Source organism: Seriola lalandi, unplaced genomic scaffold (genome assembly GCF_002814215.2).
Source record: "Seriola lalandi dorsalis isolate HSWRI2012SDOR001 ecotype SW California unplaced genomic scaffold, Sedor1 jcf7180002054267, whole genome shotgun sequence".
Classification (NCBI taxonomy): domain Eukaryota; kingdom Metazoa; phylum Chordata; class Actinopteri; order Carangiformes; family Carangidae; genus Seriola; species Seriola lalandi.
In genome coordinates, this window is record NW_019524820.1 from 443,607 (window position 1) to 461,339 (window position 17,733).

The 17,733-nt window shown below is 41.5% G+C and overlaps 1 protein-coding gene across 2 annotated transcripts in view; it reads left to right on the top strand.

Annotated features, from left to right (window-relative positions):
* Positions 1–17,733, top strand: part of tle2b (TLE family member 2, transcriptional corepressor b) — a 77,954-nt gene that overhangs the window by 7,144 nt on the left and 53,077 nt on the right. For both annotated transcript variants that reach the window (XM_023405247.2, XM_023405248.2), the window contains exons 2-3: positions 3,447–3,544; positions 5,271–5,334. In XM_023405247.2, coding sequence (XP_023261015.1) covers positions 3,447–3,544; positions 5,271–5,334 — 162 coding nt within the window. The remainder of the gene's footprint in view (positions 1–3,446; positions 3,545–5,270; positions 5,335–17,733) is intronic.

Sequence of the window (17,733 nt, forward strand, 5' to 3'; positions counted from 1 at the left end):
ACCGCCCTCCCTCCCCCTATATATAATCCTTCCTAATTCTCTGCTTGCCCGTGCCAGCTCCTCGAAATTGTGATTGACTGCTGTACCACATGGTGTATATATATGTGTGTGTGTGTGTGTGTGTTTGTGCACAAGTGGCCCTTCCCTCTCTTCCTCCCCCTCCTCCACCTCCTAGATTAACCGGATCAGTTTTGGGTTTCAGGATCCCCTATGCTGACTACACACACACACACACACGAAAACACACACACACACACGAAAACACAGGAGGCGGTAGGCTGTTTTTGGCCCTTCGTGACGTGCTATTGGACCCCTAACAGTCTGGGCCGCCATCTGTCACAATACAGGAGAGACCAAACACACACACACACACACACACACACACACACACACACACACACACACACACACACACACACACTCCAACAACAAATGTTTATTCTGATGTACATATAGCCTGACTTACCAATGACTCCATCTTTGTAAACATTGCAGAAGGATGCACATTTATCCCCTCATAACTTATGGCTCAGTTTTACTCTTACCAGCCAAAGTGTCCTTGAGCAAGACACCAGGTCTCTTATTACCACTAATGAGCGTGGACTAATTTGACACCAGCTTTCCATACTAGTCTCTTTATCCTGACAGTCAGAGCTCAGCACAGGCTGGGAATTTTTTTTGTTTTTTTTGTATTTTTCATTTCCTTTTTGCTCATAAGTTTTATTGCTCCAGGAGGCTCATTCACAAAGGTGAAACTGCCAAATTAAAAGAGGAATTCTGGAGTTTTTGTCCAACAGATGAAAGAAAGAAATTCAAATCTCTGTCATCAGCAAACTACAGAGGAGGCCGTCGCCATGTTGACACCAACGGCTGTCACTCGCAGATCTCTTGTATAATCCTGCTCTGTGACTATATGGGCTTTGTTATATGACTTAGTGCTGCTGATGTAACCTGCCAGCAGCACTTTGTTTGTGTGCATTCGCATGAGTATGTGTCTGTGTTCATGATAGCAGATGGTGGGAGCAGTATTGCCACAGACCAATGGACAGAGCACAGGGTAGAGCAGCTAGGCTGTGTTGACTACAGCAAAGACAGCATGACTCTCTCTCTCTTCATCTTCGTCCCATCCCCTCTGTGTCAGGCGGATGAATGGTTGGCTATCTCTCTCAGTCAGCAGCCACGCCGCTCTTTCATCATCTGTCTCTCTGCTCGTTCTTTCATTCCTCTGTAAGAATGTCAGACTAGTCTATACCTCCCTCCATCCTTCAGACCATCCTTCTCTCTGTCTGTCAGATGAGTATCTATCTCTCCTCTGCCTTCTTAATTTGTCAAGCCATCCCTCCATCCATACTCTCACTCCCACTGTGGGTTTGTGTGTTCTGCGTGTGTGTTTAGAGTGTGAATCTGCATGTTCCGGTGTGAGCGTTTGTTTGTTTGTTTGTGTGCTTTTCAATGTGCTCATGGTTTCGTGGGTGTGTGTGTATCTGCCTGTGCCAGATCGCTATCTATCTGTCACCCCTCCCTCATCCCCCGCCTTCCCTCCCCCACTGAGTGTGTGTGTGTGGTGTGAATCAAGGTCAGTGGGGATCTGTTGGCAGACACCCCCCCATCTATCCCACCCTCCCCCTCCACCACTCCCTTCCACACACACACCCAGAGGGATTGTGTGTGTTGTGCCCATCCAGCCATCTAGATGTCCCAGCTATGACTGCCTCAGCTCAGTTTAGCTCAGCTCAACTCGGCTCCGCGGATTAATTACTGGGGAACCCACCGCGTCTCTGACCTCCACCGTCGGACTAATTGAAATCTAATTGAATTGTGCTTGTCTAGACTAATGAAGCCCCGCCACTGAAACCGCCAATCTTTTAGCCGTAGCTGCGGGCCGATAGCCACCCAGCTGCACTGTAGTGACTGCACTTGAGTTTGGATGGATGAATAAATAGATGGATGGATATGTGGACTGATGAACAAAGGGATGGATAAATGAATTTATAGCTGCCTCTGGTAGTTAAATTACAAAAAAAAAACCTTAACGTGCAGGATTGAGGGTCTGCAGTCATCAGTGGCAAGGAAACTTAAGTACATCCATTTTCCAACTAAAACATCTCTTCCCTTATTTGAGGAATTTTATCTTAGCTCATATCAATGCTGAGGTTTGCATCTTTGCTGTTTGTCAGTGCCAAATCATAGTCAAAGCACACTTAATTTTGAGCCAAAAATCCTTTTACTATGATATCAGTAAACTTGAACAGCGTTGAAATAGCTCAGTTTTGTCTGCTTGTTGATGGAGGGAAAAAAAGATGGTTGGAAAAAAAAGGGGTGACTGGGTACTTGCCCACCACTGCAGGCATCTGTGATGCTCAGGGCTTGACCAGATACTTCATCAACACAGAGGGCAGTATTTGCAGGGTGGAAGTCAATGAGTTGTCCTTGTCTCTGTGCTAGCAACTCGGCGTCAGGGCAGTTGTGCAGGGGGGAGTGGGATCCAAGCAGGATAGTGAACCTCAATGCGCTCTTGGTGAGACTGCTCACTGACAGGTGATAAGAAGTGGCTGTAAAGAAGTGGCAGAGACACCTGGCAGTCTGCATCCTCCTCAGGCTAACAGCAGGAATCCCACAGTGCAGGGATTATTAGCCAATCCAAATATAGAGCAAAAGGGAGAAGAAGAATGCAAAAAAAAAAGACGGTGTCCTCTTGCATAAAAATTTCCTGTGTGAATCTACAAAAAAGAAAACACAACCATTTCTGCTTACTCCAGCCCCAATCCCAAACATAAACAGCTACAGCATCAAAAAACATCCACAGTGCCCTTGTTTCTCAAACTTCATGAAGATTATGGAGGAGGAGGGCGGCTGTCGAATGCGCTTTAGACAGACATGGAAGGCTGGGGGGGGTGGTTGGGCCCCTGGGAGGTACTTGTTTTGTTGGGTCTTCTTTAGCTTTTAGCAGGTGAGAGACAGTGCCGTGATTCCCTATAAGTTATTCATTTGACGTTTCCTCCCTTCTCAGCTCTTTGTAGGCTGGAATACATTAACAACCTGGCAGAGTGGAGAGGATGCTAATGTGGAAGCGAGGGAGAGGCAGAGAAGAGGAAGAAAGGATGGGGGCAGTGGAGGGACGGAGGCAGAGTCATTAGAGGAGGAGAACAGAGAGAGAGAGAGGACAAGGCTTTATGATGTGTGGGAAGGGGAAGTGACCTTCCCTCTCACTTTCATCTTGGCTTTTTTCTCCCCTTACCTTGCTCTCTGACACAGACACATTCACTACTGTATATACACACACACGCGCGCGCACACACACACGCAGGTGAACATGCATCTACACACGTGATGTAGACATAATGCATACATCTTAGTTTGAACAGGCCCATACACATGCATGTGCACCTCAGTGTCCGTTTTCATCCTTTCTTTCTCTCCTTCTCTCTCTCCCTTTTCCTGTGTAGGTCCCCTTGCAGCCCGGCCAGTCTTTCAAGTTCACAGTCCTGGAAACTCTGGACCGTATCAAGGAGGAATTCCAGTTCCTCCAGGCTCAGTATCACAGGTACACACACAATATTACATTACACGTGTGGCACATGCACAAACATGCATGCATACACACAATGACGTCCACATTGTATTTTAACTCTAGTCACCTCATAAAGTGGTCAACAAACAGTTGTTAAATTCTTTCTTATCAAGTACAGTATAGTCTCCACTCTAAATGTGATAATTGTAGAAACAACACATTGTAATTTAGTTCAGTAGAAGTGGGTGTTGAATTCTTGAATATATGAACCAATAAAGATAATATGACAGCATACAAATGCTGTCCTTTACAACACTGAATGTGAAAGGTATTGGAGACTGATAGAGTTGCAGGCTTTCATTCATAATTCTGTATCAGAGTTTTACACACTTCTCTTTGCATAAATTTATGAATCACCTTCTTTTGTGATAGATATACATTTACAGTAATTAGTGAAATCAATATAGGATCATAGCTTTTACCCACATGTTCATTATCAGTATACATCAAGTGCCCTTTTCCATTCAGTGTCTCTTTTAGTACAGAGATTTCCAGTTTACCCTATGATAATAAATACAATTAAACAAGAAATATTACAAAATATACACATATATTTTTAAATTTCCATTATTTCTGCTAATTGCTCTTGCCATTACATTTTGTTACAGTGTAGCTGAAATTGTAGATAATTGAGTTTATAGTTTCCAACATATCAAACAGGATATAATGCAGTGGAGGTCACTGATGGACACATTAACATATGGCTGACCGGAGGTGACCTTGGCTAAGAGAGATAAACCATCATAGGTTAAAACAACCAGCCTCTTGCTCACACTTCAGTGGGCATGCTGCACAGCCTGCTGTGATACAGCAACACTACTTTACTGCTAGGCATTGGACTGATAGATCTCAGTAACACACACTGATGCAGACAAAGATGCAGACAGCAACAGATATCTTTTCATGTTCATTATCAATGCTTTTGTGATTAAGACGAGTACAACCATGCAAATTGCAGCCAACTACCAGCACAACACCATAGCTTTTCATCATAATAAAAACTATCTGACTTAGCTTTACCTTTTCTGAATATTGCCCTGATAAAGTGTCTGCTAATCTCAGTTACTCAGTTTCCCACCTCAACTTGACAGTTTTAAACAGTCCAGAACAGATACATGTTAATAATGCACACTCAGTGAAGCATTCCCTTAATACCCTGAACTGGAGGATTTTGAGAAGCTTGCATTTGCAAAGGTTGTGCTCTATTTCATCAATTATTGACTAATGTAATACATTTGAAAGTACATTTGAAAATAACCAAACCTGAACCTGACCAGAGACCAAAGCACAACCCAATGAAAAGGCTGAAATGACACCTGGAATTCAGTGCTTTGCCAGAACCTCTTTGGCACGGTAGCAGAGCTCTATACATACTGATGTACACATGACGTACACAATCAGACACCCTCCCACACACATGTACAGTAGATGTGATGAATTGTAGTACGGAACAAGACACACCCTGCTGGTTGCTGCTGCCATGAAGGGGATATTTTTCAGTGTCACTTTCAGCAGTAATAAGTAGCCTCACCATATGGCTAGAAATAACTTTTTGGAATCCATACATAGTCTTAAACTGTGTTTGACCTCTAAAATATCTAAGTCCTGTGGGAATTCTAATTTATTTCACGGGATGCAAATAAACCATTTAATCTGTGTGTGTGCGTGTGTGTGTCCGTCCTTTTTCGTCCTTGTGCAGCCTGAAGCTGGAGTGTGAGAAGCTGGCCAGTGAGAAGACTGAGATGCAGAGGCACTACATCATGGTGAGTACAATCAGACCTTTACCGGAGCTGTACTGTGATTCGTTAGACTGACTGGGCCACTCAAACTCTGAAAAGAGTCTGATGGGTTCTTACGTAGGAATTACAATCAGCAGAGTTGTAACTGTGCTTTTGAACAGCTGGGTTGATGTTATTTAGTGTTCGTGTCACTCAGGAGTAAAATCTGTTTGTCTCTCCACTACTTCGTTCTTCTCACTGTTTTCTTCTCATTCTTTCTCTTGCGATTTCTCTGTTTTTCTCTCTCTCTCTCTCCGTCCCTTCTGTTTTCATTTATTTTCTCAATTCATTTGCATTGATATGTTTATAATAAAGATAATGCAAATGCAGTAAACACATTGCACATTTTCAAAACTCACAGAAAGTTGACACATTTAAATCATATTCATTATGATATATTAGGATATTCATGATTCGCAGAGGTACATAATCATGAATACCTGTAATAATGGAACACAGTTGCGCAAACCTTTTTCTCTCATGGACTATTTCTTGCTCCCTCATACCTCTCTTGGATTTGCACTTTTTGTTCTTCCAAAGCCATCCCTGTATTTTTCCTCCCTTAGACCCTCTATCTCATTCAGTCGGTTTCTCTGTCTCTTCTTCCTCTCTGTGTTTTCTCTCGTGCGCTAACAGCCTGAGCTCCCTCTGTGTCGTTGTGTCTGTGCGACTAAAGGCTCACATGTATTGTAAGCCTTCGTCTGTGGTACAAAACCCACACAGAGCCGACCAGAATACGATATGCACCATCTGCTAAGCTGCTCACATTTCATAAACCTGGGAGAGCAGGCAGGATCAGGGCCGTAAGCTAGATAGACACACAGATAGATAGACAGAAAGAGAAAGAACCAGACAGGCAGATAGACTGACAAATGGATTGTGAAGGAAAAGTGAGCAGACAGACAGGTTAACTGGCAGACAGACAAATGGATATAGAAGCACACAGGCAGACAAGCAGGAGATAAACGGATAAAAAGAAACCACACACACAAACACAAACACTCAGGAGATACAGCATATACACATTCATTCATCTATACTTACACTTACACACACACACACACACACACACACACACACACAGACACACACGCACATGCACACACACACACACACACACACACACACACACACACACACACAGAGAGACACACACGCACATCCACTGTCCTTTATCCTTATTAGGACCTTCCATTAAAGATCTTTATTCCTCAGACCCAATTCTAATTCTTGTTATAACTGATAATGTATAAGTGCCAAATAAAACCTGTCAAAATGTCCCACAACTATTTCTCCAAATAGGATGTAATGAAACATTTCATGACCTGTTGGATATTGCACATCACTACTTTTTAAAAGGTATATATATATATATATATTTTTTTTTAGTACTAATGATATAATAATAACACTGTCTAACGTAGTAGTAGTTATTCTTATGACTTACGTTAGTTACAGCCTTTTAAACAACATTTAAAAGAAAAAATAAAGAATTCTCTTAGAAATGAAAAAGTGAATATATAAGCAACAAAACCAATCTTTGTTCAATTTACACTTTAGGGTTTTGCTGCTAAAACCTTACTTAATCTGGTGTAACCAGCAGCTTAGCTATGGTGGCTAACATCAGCTAACAAACCTTAGATTGGCATTGCTTTGTGAATGTAACTGACATTACTGAGTCAGTTTGTTGACTTGTAGGATCTTCTCTGCTTATGCTACTGTTACACTACATTAAATGTGTCTCAGCGAAACATTTAAGTTGTTTGTATCACAAAAGTAGAACATTTTAAGTTAATATTTATGCACAGCAACAACTGCACAACACACATTTTGCAGTTGCACAACCAAAAAAATGTTGAGGTAAACTACCCAAACACAAACCCTTAACTGATCCTCAACAGAAGGACTTGTCAAGCTGACCTTATTTCATAAAAAGATCCTCCCTGAAACTCAAAAATGCTTCTCAAAGTGGCAGACAAAAAAATACAAGAAGATACATGTGCATATAAATATGGTACAGTGCAGAACACACACAAAGAAAAACCTCTGAAAACCACAGACTTCTGAAAAACACCCACTCCCCTAATCTCAGGCACTCCCCATTTTAGCTGTGGTTTCACAGAATTACTGTGTGGAGCAAATAGCCCAGACAAACATCCACCTTCTCCACTGCAAATCCTCACCACCCAAGCTGATACAAAAGGAAGGGTGGCGTGCCAGCATCGATGCAGTGCTGTGTCTTTTCATAGACAGGGGCAATAGATGACATTTGATCGAACTTTGTGCATATTAAATGTCATGGCCTTTGTGACCACTGTGCCTTTTGGTAAACTAAGGAGGGGGGGGCACACGAGTATCTTCTCCTATATGCTGAAGTTCAGGATTAGGCTTTAACAGTTCCCTATGGCAGGAGGTCACATGCAGATGACATACCCATATAGGTTAGCATGGCAGACGGTTAGCACTCCAGGCTATATTATTTGAACTGGGGCTCACTGTGGCGTAGTGCATGCCTAACACAGTGCTATGCTACTTCATAGGCATAGTTCAGAAATGGGAGGGAGGGAGGGAGAGAAAATGAGAGGGAGGGGAGTGAAAGAGAGGCTCAAAGGGAAAGATAGCTTGAGAGGAAAAAAGGCTCAGAGTATGTCAAAAAAAAAAAAAAAAAAAAAACAGGGAGCTGCTGAGGGAAAGAGGGAGGGAAGGATACAAAGGGAGGCAGAGATAAAGAGAATAAAAGAGGAGAGGGAGAGTGATAGAGGCAGGAGAGAGATACAGAGGGAAAGAGAGAGAGAGAGAGAGAAATGCTGAAAAGGAATGAGAAAGAGGTACCAGGGGACAGAATTGCAGAGAGGAGAGATGGAGGTTGGGAAAAAAAAAGATGCTGTGAAGGGCTGAAATGGAGGGAGAGAGAGAGAGAGAAGGAGAGAGCGATAGAGAGAGAGGGAGAGGAAAAAGGAGAATGCAACACAGAGTGCAAGAGAAAGAGATAGTGATGTGTTTGTGTGGGGGGGCGTGAAATGAAAAAAAGAGAGATAGAGAGAAAAAGAGAGAGGGTGCACGCACAGACACGTAAATAATGTGAAGCAACAACGGACTCGCTGCGCCCACAGAGGAGATAACCCAGAAGGCTATATTTAGCTCGTTAGGGCTGTCATCCATACTGAGGCCTGTTTCCACAGGCTGGGGCTCTGCTCACCACGCTGCACTGCTTCTTCCTTTACTATTCATCAGTTTTAAGCTCTTTAAATACTAGGGTGAGGGGTTGGAAAGTAAGGAGATGGTTATGCAGGGTTATACAGGGCTGATGCATGTGGAATTTTATGTGAACTTTTAACACTTAAACACCCAAGAAGACATGACAATTAAGCAAACGTGTTTCATCTGTTTTCACAACGTGATCTTTAGTGATTATTTGGAGAGACAGTTTTCCTAGGATAAACAGCTTCATCAGTCGTTTGAGCATGCGCCTGAAACATTTTTATGTTAAACTGACAATGACTTCTAGCAGCCATTGGAGGCTAAGGAGGAAGTAGTGTAAAGTTGTTATACAGTCACAAAGTCTTCATAGGGAGCAAGTCAGAGTTTTTTGGTGTCATCAAAATGTTGAGTATTGATATGGGAGGCCTCTCATTCCTAATGACAGTCATCATTGGTTTCTTTTCCCAATATTTAACCCAAACCGAAATCTTTCCCAAATTTTGACGAAGCCATATTTGTGCCGTAATCTAAACAAATCTTAACTATAGCACTGTCGGATACATTTTTGCAGGTGATTTTTCAACGGTTTTGGAAGGAACTGACAAAGGGGCATCAGATCAGAAAACCCTTATGAAGGTCATTTTGAAGACTTGTTGCATTTGGCACTATCTTCATTTCTGACTGTTTTTTACAGAAAGTTTTAGTTTCTGTAGATACTGAGGTTGTCGTTGTGTGATCATTGGCCATTCTTAGAATAACTTGCCTACAACACTACATGTGGTTTAAGGAATGCAGTGTGAAAACCAGTTTTATTTAATTGATTGCAATTTTTATTCCTTTATTCAGTTCTATCTCTACGTCTCTGAAATAACCAGTTTTTGATCAGCCCTTTTCCTCCAACGTGCTGCTGGTGCCTAATCTAGAACTGGTCCCATGTATTTCCACAGGAAAAAGTCTGGTGCTGACTCTGGGACAGCCCCACAAAGGTACCTGTCCAAAAGTTGGAACGACTTACAGTGGCAAAGGGAGGGGCCACAGCAAGAATTTCTCTGCCATTTTGAGAAAACATGAGCAAACGCAGCAGCAGTGATTCAAGATGTAATGTCTTTGAAAGTAAATTCATAAAAAACAAGCAAAGCAGTTGAATTCTCTCAGCCATGATTTCTTACCCCTAACTTCTGCTTTTGAGGTTTATTGGCAGTTGGCAAACAACGAATTGCTGCATTACCGCCACCAGCTGGTATGGAGTGTGAACTACGTAACGTTTAGTTCTAAAACCTGTCGAAATGCGGGCCACTTCTCAAAAGGCTCTGCAATGGCACTGTCCTGGTGGAAAGAGAGAGTTATCACATTTTGTCATATTAGTGGGTGATGCTAACCACTAAATGGCGGTAATAGTGCTGAAATTGACTAATAGTAAGACTGAAAATGTCAAGATTACATTTAACTATTTAAGAGGATGTGACACTAACAAAACAAAAAGCAAAAGGTTAAAGTGAGCCAATGACTGTGATACTGTATTGATGCTGAAGAGCTGTACTCAGAACAGAAGGCATTAGCTTTAACTCTGCTGCTAGCATCTCCTTATGGCATGAAACTTTGCAAAGTCGGGAAGTTTGTTTTTCCTCACATTTACTACTTAAATTGTATAGCTGGCAATGGGTACATTTTACACGTTTCACGCTTGCAGAAATGATGCCATAACCCTCTCAAATTGCTCCTGTCTGGAGTGTTGCTGCAGTGAAACGGCAGAGCCAGGTTTGGATATAGTGTGTTTGGCAGACCCACTCTCTTTAGCTTTTTGGATGGAGTATATGTTTTATGTTGGCTGCTGTACTAGACTGGCTCATTTCTTTGTGCAGAGAGACACTGGCAATGTGTAACTTTAGTGGTAGCTGCAAACACACACAAACATCAAGTCACACACATTGAGAGTGTCTGTGGGCGTCTTGCTTTTCTCTGGCTGTTGTATTTATAATTCATGGCTCTCAGATTTCACTGCTCTCCTCCATCCTGGAATTCCACTGTGTGTTTTTAAATAAGGTTGCATTGTAGCCCTGGCTAATCAGGGGGCATAGACGTGTCGGTCACATGCTTACACAAAGTGCAAGTAAGACTCCCGCCTGGAGAGCTGTGTTCACCCCTGCTGGCTTGAGGTTGAGTCTTGCAAAGAGCAGATACACAAGCAGGCAGCAAGCTCACTGGAATGTGAAAGAAAGGGAGATAAAATAGTTGTCTTGCATCATAAAACCCCCAAAGTCACCATTTTAATCAAAACAGACCTTTGTGTCAATCTCTCCTTTCTCTTGCCTCTTTCCTCACCACTTATATATAGTGGACTTCTTTTTTTTTTTTTTTGTTTTCAGGGTTTAATGCTTTCAGAAACCCTTTTTTCCCAGTGTCTTGACTGTTCTGCAGTCCTTCTCACATTCCTTCTGTCAAACACAAGACAAGACTCTTACGGGGGAGTGGACTGCCCAGCCCCTTTTAATATAAAGTATAAAAAAGACATGTCTACTGGAGGGTGACAGCTCACAGTCGGGAATCACATTAGGTGGCCTCTCCATCACTGTGATGGTGTGCACGTGTATGACTGTGTATGTGTGTGTGTGTGTTTAAGTGAGGTACAGAGCCACTGCAGGGGTCTAGTGGGAATGAATGGCCATGATGTTGGCAAGACACAAAATATTGTTGCATACAAAATAATAGTGAGATGAAACACGGGATATTAAATTGCACATTATATGACCATATTTTCCATTTTGTGTGGCGAGAGGGTAGACAACAGGGCCGTCAATTTGAATTCAAAATTTGAGCTACTGTTAAAACTTGGAGGGGAAAAAAAAAATATTGGATCTGTTACGATATGAACATTTTCAAAATTTACAACATAAGTTATCAAGCAGTCAGTTGATGATTACTAGCATCTGAGAAATTACGTGTGGGAGCGTTTTCGACTGGAAGATTAAGGGTGCTGATTCAACAGAGACAGCACTGAGCAATGAGGCTTGCTTACCCTTATTGTGTATATTGGATATTTGATGTCTGCACAGTTTGCAGTAATGACCTGCAGGTCTTTACCAACCTGTTCACTGTGCGAAACTGATACATAAATATGCAAGGACAGTTAACTTTAGTTAAAAACTAATCTAAGATGACCATCAGCGACTAATTGACTTTCTGCTGTTGCGTCATGATTGTCTTGATCAGTTGTTGCTGCTTCGATCACTTACTTTACTTTTAAAAAGACCTAAATACAGTGGTTTCATTTTATTATATAATTTATATCTTAAAAACGTTATCAATAGTGTTAGTTTCATTTTATGTGAATATTGTATTTAGAAGTTTGTATCAGGATTGTATCAAGGCTCCACTGTTTTGTCTCATGCCTGCCATGCAGTCATTTGTTGGAACATCGTGAGTGTGTGTGTGTGTGCGTGTGCGTGTGTGTGTGTGTGTGTGTGTGTGTGTGTACGTACGTGTGTGTGTACATATATCTGTGTGCTTCGTCCGTTCGGTACATCCCCTCCGGCAGAGATGAAGTGTGTGTGTATGTGTGTGTGGATTAATGCAGTGCTCTCAGCCTCTTACTCCACTCCCAGCTCATCTGTCTGATTCAGGCTGACACACTGTGTTCTCTTCAGCAACATTACAGTCACAGACTCCTTGAGAAATAAGGGAGGGGGGGGAGAAGGGAAAAAGAGAGAGAGAAAAAAAAATGAAGAGAAAGAATAGAAGTAATAAGGGAAGTGGAGAGAGAGATGGGGACACTGAGATGGAGAGAAAAAGAGTGTGAGCGAAACAGAGATGAAAGAAATATGAGAGAGAGAGAGGGCACAAGGGCATTGGCAGAGAGACAAGGAAAAAAGTAAAAAAAAAAAAACAGAACAAGGACACTTACAAAGAGAAGGAGAAAAGAAAGGCAGAAGAAACAGCAAAGACACAAAAGGGCTCATTTTGGTATATGAGAATGATAGAGCAAAGGAGATATAGGAGGGGATGACTAGACAGAGGAGATGAAGGAAAAATGCCAAGAATGGGAGAAAGAGATGGAGAAATAAAACTGATGTAAGAGGGCAGGAAGGAAGAGGGCAGAATCTGAAGAGGGATTGCTCCTCACTAAGCTAAACGTTGCTCTGCCATCCGATAGTGGGAGTTGGCCAGGGGATTTAAGCGGGGCCAGATGTAGGGAAGGATTGAGTCTCTTTTAAGAGTCTTAAACCTGTCTGAACTGTCTGGATCAGGAGAAACAAACAGGACAGAAGTATTCATAAAGATGGACTGGGGGCTCCCCCATGATACATACTGTACACATGTGTTTATAGATATAAACCCCTTCAAATTCAAGGTCGGTAGTATCCAGTTGTTCTGGCTCTCCTTGTGATGAAACTGGCTGCAAGAGAAGCTGCAGTGAGGCTGAATGTCTGCCGTGACTGATTTAGTCGTCACCCGCTGACAGGACACAATGGAGAAGTCAGAGCCTGCTAACCTAACCGCTAATGTGGGTTAGCACAGCGTGCTAATAAATGTTTTAACATCGGCGGTACGTGTGTGTGTGTGTAAGTGTCTGTGTGTGTGGGCGGGCAGATGAAAGAGACAAGCTCACCCAAGAGACACCGATGAACAGTGCTTTGGATAAGGTTTTTACACACACACACACACACACACAAACACACACACACACACACAAATAAAACATACAGGAGTAAACACAAGCACCGTACACACGTAAGCAGCGCACACACATATGAATGAGCTATAAACATGCTATGAAGCCACACATGCCTGAGCGCAGAGTTGCACACACACACACACACACACACACATGAATGTCCCATTTAGATAAATCACCTTGGATTAGACCCACTTCCTAAAGCTCATTTTAAAGTCTGCCAGCGTTCTTCGCAGAATGCATGGAGGAGATAGAGAGAGATAGAGAGAGAGAGAGTCTGGCACCGTCGTCTGACACTCTCTCAACACTAGGCGGGTGGAGGGAGCGAGGGGGGAACGAAAGAGCAAACACTCCCCGAAGAATGGAAGAGTGGAAAGGAGGAGGAAAACACGAGAGTGAAGGAAGAAAGTAACAGAAAGAGACAGAGAGAGGGAGAGAGCAGCTCGTTGAGAGAGATGCAGGAATGCTTTTTGTCTGTCTTGCCCTGATGATGACGTGTATGTTATTAGTGGCAGATACACATTAGATATGGGGTATGTTCAGATGAGTGGAACGTTACAGTGCGATCAGATAAACAAGAACTACACTGCATCCTCATTTATCTAAAGTAACCCGCCTGTTAAACTGGCATGATGAGCCAAAAGCAGTCAAAAAAAGGCAGTGAGTGAGATGTAGACTCACAATGTGTGTGCATGCGATTCTTGTTTTTTATATATATTGTAGCTGGACTGGAAATTGAAACAATTTAAAGCTCCAGAGATTTCATTTCCCTCCATTACATACAGCAAACGCTTTTCTTGCAAACAGACTGGCACATATACAGTAAGTCTTGTCAAAGTTTTGAAAAGCACACAAACACTTTAGGTTTTGCTGTGTGCTGAAGCTGGCAGACACCTTTTCATATGTGTCTTTGTTGTGGAAGAAGGAGAAGCACTCAAATGATAACAGGAATTTCTGTCCAATCTGATATATTACAGAATATAACATATTCTATATTTACAGAATTTGCAAAATTACGTCTTAATCTGAGACTTTTGATAGAATGTTTTCTATACAGAGAAATTCAGTAAACAATAATATTGAATTATCACCCAGCCCTGTGTGGGTATTACCTATTATTTTATAGAAATATGCTGCTACTGACATTAGTAGGCTATATGGAAAAAAGGACATATACAACAATAATAGGAATAAATTAATTTGTCATTATCTTTTATGTCCTTGCTTCCTTATTTTGTAATACAGCTTTATAATATACATAATACACACACACACACACACACACACACACACACACACACACACACACACATCATTAGACATTCACAGACTACAAAGCACAGTTGTAACTACAATACAGTCCAGACCAGACTCCCATAGAGCGTTGTCACTAGAGTGCTGTACAGACTGCAAAAATAGTACAATAGTCACTTAACTGCTGTCTCGCCTACACCCACAGGACAACTGTTACTACATTTCACTCACTTAGTCTTCTCTTTTTCTGCCTCTTCAAAAGGAAACTAGTCTAATCTGAATTGGTTGTATAGTAAAAGAGCAAATGTCTAGCTGGAGCAACTTTTCTAGCACTGTAACTGAGTGATGTTGCAACTTACTCAGTAGCTTGTAGCTCTTGGTCAGTTGTTATATGTTGGTGATTCAAATCCTGATAATGTAATGCTGCTTTCTGCCTGACAGTTGCCGTCTTGTCTGAATGACTCAGGTTTAAGTCCTGGTAAATTAAAAATCTTCTAAATTGTTTAGAGCTGTCCTGAAAGTGACACTTTAATGCATGGAAGTCAGCATATAAGAAATTATCCTGCAGGGACCAATAAACTATTACAGTCTAATACTGTTATCAGCGCTAGTGTTGCAGTTCTCTAGCATCAGTACAATGAGGGGCATTTGCACATAATGCAGTAAATAACTTCCTGCTCCTAGGAGGATAACTTCGTATTGTCAAATAAAATGTACTTAAAGCTTAAAATATCCAAAGTAAAAGTACTCGTTATGCATTGTTATGATTATTTTAATCATATTGAATAGGGTTTTTGGATTTAAATTTTTTGCATTCAGAATTTTATTCGTGGAGGTGAAGCCAAATTTAGCTACTTCAATACTGTTGGGTTGTTCAATCTTGAGCAGCGAATCATATTTTAGCACTTTATAAGCACTATATAGACTATATAAATAAATGGGTTATAACACACTGTCATGTAGCAGAAAATGGGAATTTTTAAGTGGTTATTAGGGTACAGTATTCATCACCAATTATAACTTCTTATGAAGAAATATTGTATATTATTACAATCGACTACATTGTCATTATCTGTTTAGACAATAGTCTCTGTGTGTCTACTGGGGATATACTTGTGGACAAATACATTAATAAAACTTACATCTGCACTTTATAGCGTGTTATAACCCATTTGTTAATTTGTGTTTATATTCTGCATTTGGAGATTGGGGTTGATGGATGGGTCGACAAAATACAGGACTTTGACACACAAGACTGTTTGTTTACCGCGTGAAACTGATGGTCACTGTTGTTCATTTTATTCATGACCTTTACTGCATGTTTATTATTGTTACCATGACAACGAAAGTCCTGTACGCATGCCACTGGTACTTTCCAATGGCTCCTATCCGAGGTTAGGGACAAGTGACTTGTATGGTTGTTTATGTTGGATGACTTGTTAACATTCCACCATTTCTTAAACCTGAGAGATGCATAGCTGAAGAAATATGTCCCTGAATGACATTTTTAATTAAACAGTTTCAATAAAACTTGACAGAAGTGAACTGAGCACCTTTCCACTGTCCACTGAATCCCAGAAATGCACAGTGGCAAGGCTCCTTAGCTTTTGCTGTTGCTAACCCATACCTACTTTCTTTCCCTCTGGCTTTACTGAGAAGCGTTCCCATCATACCTTTATTACATTCCTGTCCATAATGTCGCGCTGGTTATGTACAGTCAGCCGTTTCATTTTAGTTCGGAGTGGAGAGCTGCTGAAGTGAGCTATGTTCTTGCAAGGTTGGATTCAAATGCTAGGGCCCTGGTTTTGGCACTCAGCTGTCAGTGTAGTGGGCAAAAGTGAGGTACTAAATGAAAAGAGGATGTTAGAGAGGAGGGAATGAAAGAGGAGTGAGTGAAAAAGAGAAAGGGAGAGTAATGACAGAGAGGTGGAGAGGCTGATGGGAGAGATGGAGGGAGAATTAATAAGGAGAGACAGACAGGAATTGAGTTAAAAAGATGGGGAGGGCTGAGGAGAGGTGTAATGATGGAAGGGTGAAGAGAGATGCTCATGAGAGATGGAGGGAGAGAAAGAGGGAGAACAAAGAGATGTCACATGTCTTTCATGTTGAGAGGACTGGAGGAGAGGTAGACATGGAAACACAAAGAGCTAGCTCAAGTATGTTTGTGAGTGAGTGCTTTAATAAATGTGTATGTGTTTTCTGGTGTGTGCATACTTGTGTGAAGTATGTGTGCAGTTTTACACGTGAAAGAGATTCCAAGATTGCGTATGTTTTTGTGTGCATGAAAACCTATTTTGTATACATACGTATGTGTGTCTGCGTGTGTGTATGTGTCAGGAATAGATAGAAATGAGCAAAGTACAAGGCGGACATGAGCTTGAAAAGGGGAAAAAAGGGGAAAATATAGATATACCACTTGACAAGGACGAGAGAGAACAAATGTACAAATCAGGCGAGCCAAGTAGAAAATGACAATAGAGGGAGAGAGAGCATGAAATAGAGAGAGAAGAAGGAGAAAGATGATTGATAGAAATGACTAAGAGGAGAAGGAATGAGAGAGTAAAGGACAGAGATGGAAATGATACAGCAGATAGATAGAACAAGGGGGGAAGATAAAAGAGGGAGAGTAATAAGGAGAGGAGAGAGTGAAAGAAGGTTAAAAAAAGTGAAAGAAAGATAAGATAATTGGCAAGAAAGACAGAAAAGGTGTTTGACAGGAGAGTGTAAGAGAGAATACAAAAAAAGGAAGGAGGTGACAAAGAAGAGAGAGATCAAGAAGGTGAAAACGGAGAAACAACACATAGTAAAGCACTGATAGATAGATAGATAGATAGACAGATAGATAGGTAGGTACCTTGTCATGTCAGAGACAGAGGAGCACTTCCTCCTATACTGTAGTCTGTATAAAGTAAATTACAAAATGCGTTGTTTGTTACCGACCAAATAAGGTTGAAGCGTCTATTGACAAGATTACTTTTTTATATTACAAAATGTATTTGTTGTACGTATTTGTCTGCTGTTGCATTGTATGTTAGGTTTAGTAAAAAAAAAAAAGACCAGTTGGGGAAAGACCAGGTAACCTTAATTACATTCTCCCATTCTCACTATTTAGTAATCAATCCATCCACCGCAACCTCCTTCTACAATACCATAAAAATTTCACTCTACGTCATTGCTCCTGACAAACAAACAGTAATAATTCACACAGCCACTAAAGGTCTGGGGCAGGAAGGGCATGGTATGGATGCACTGATACC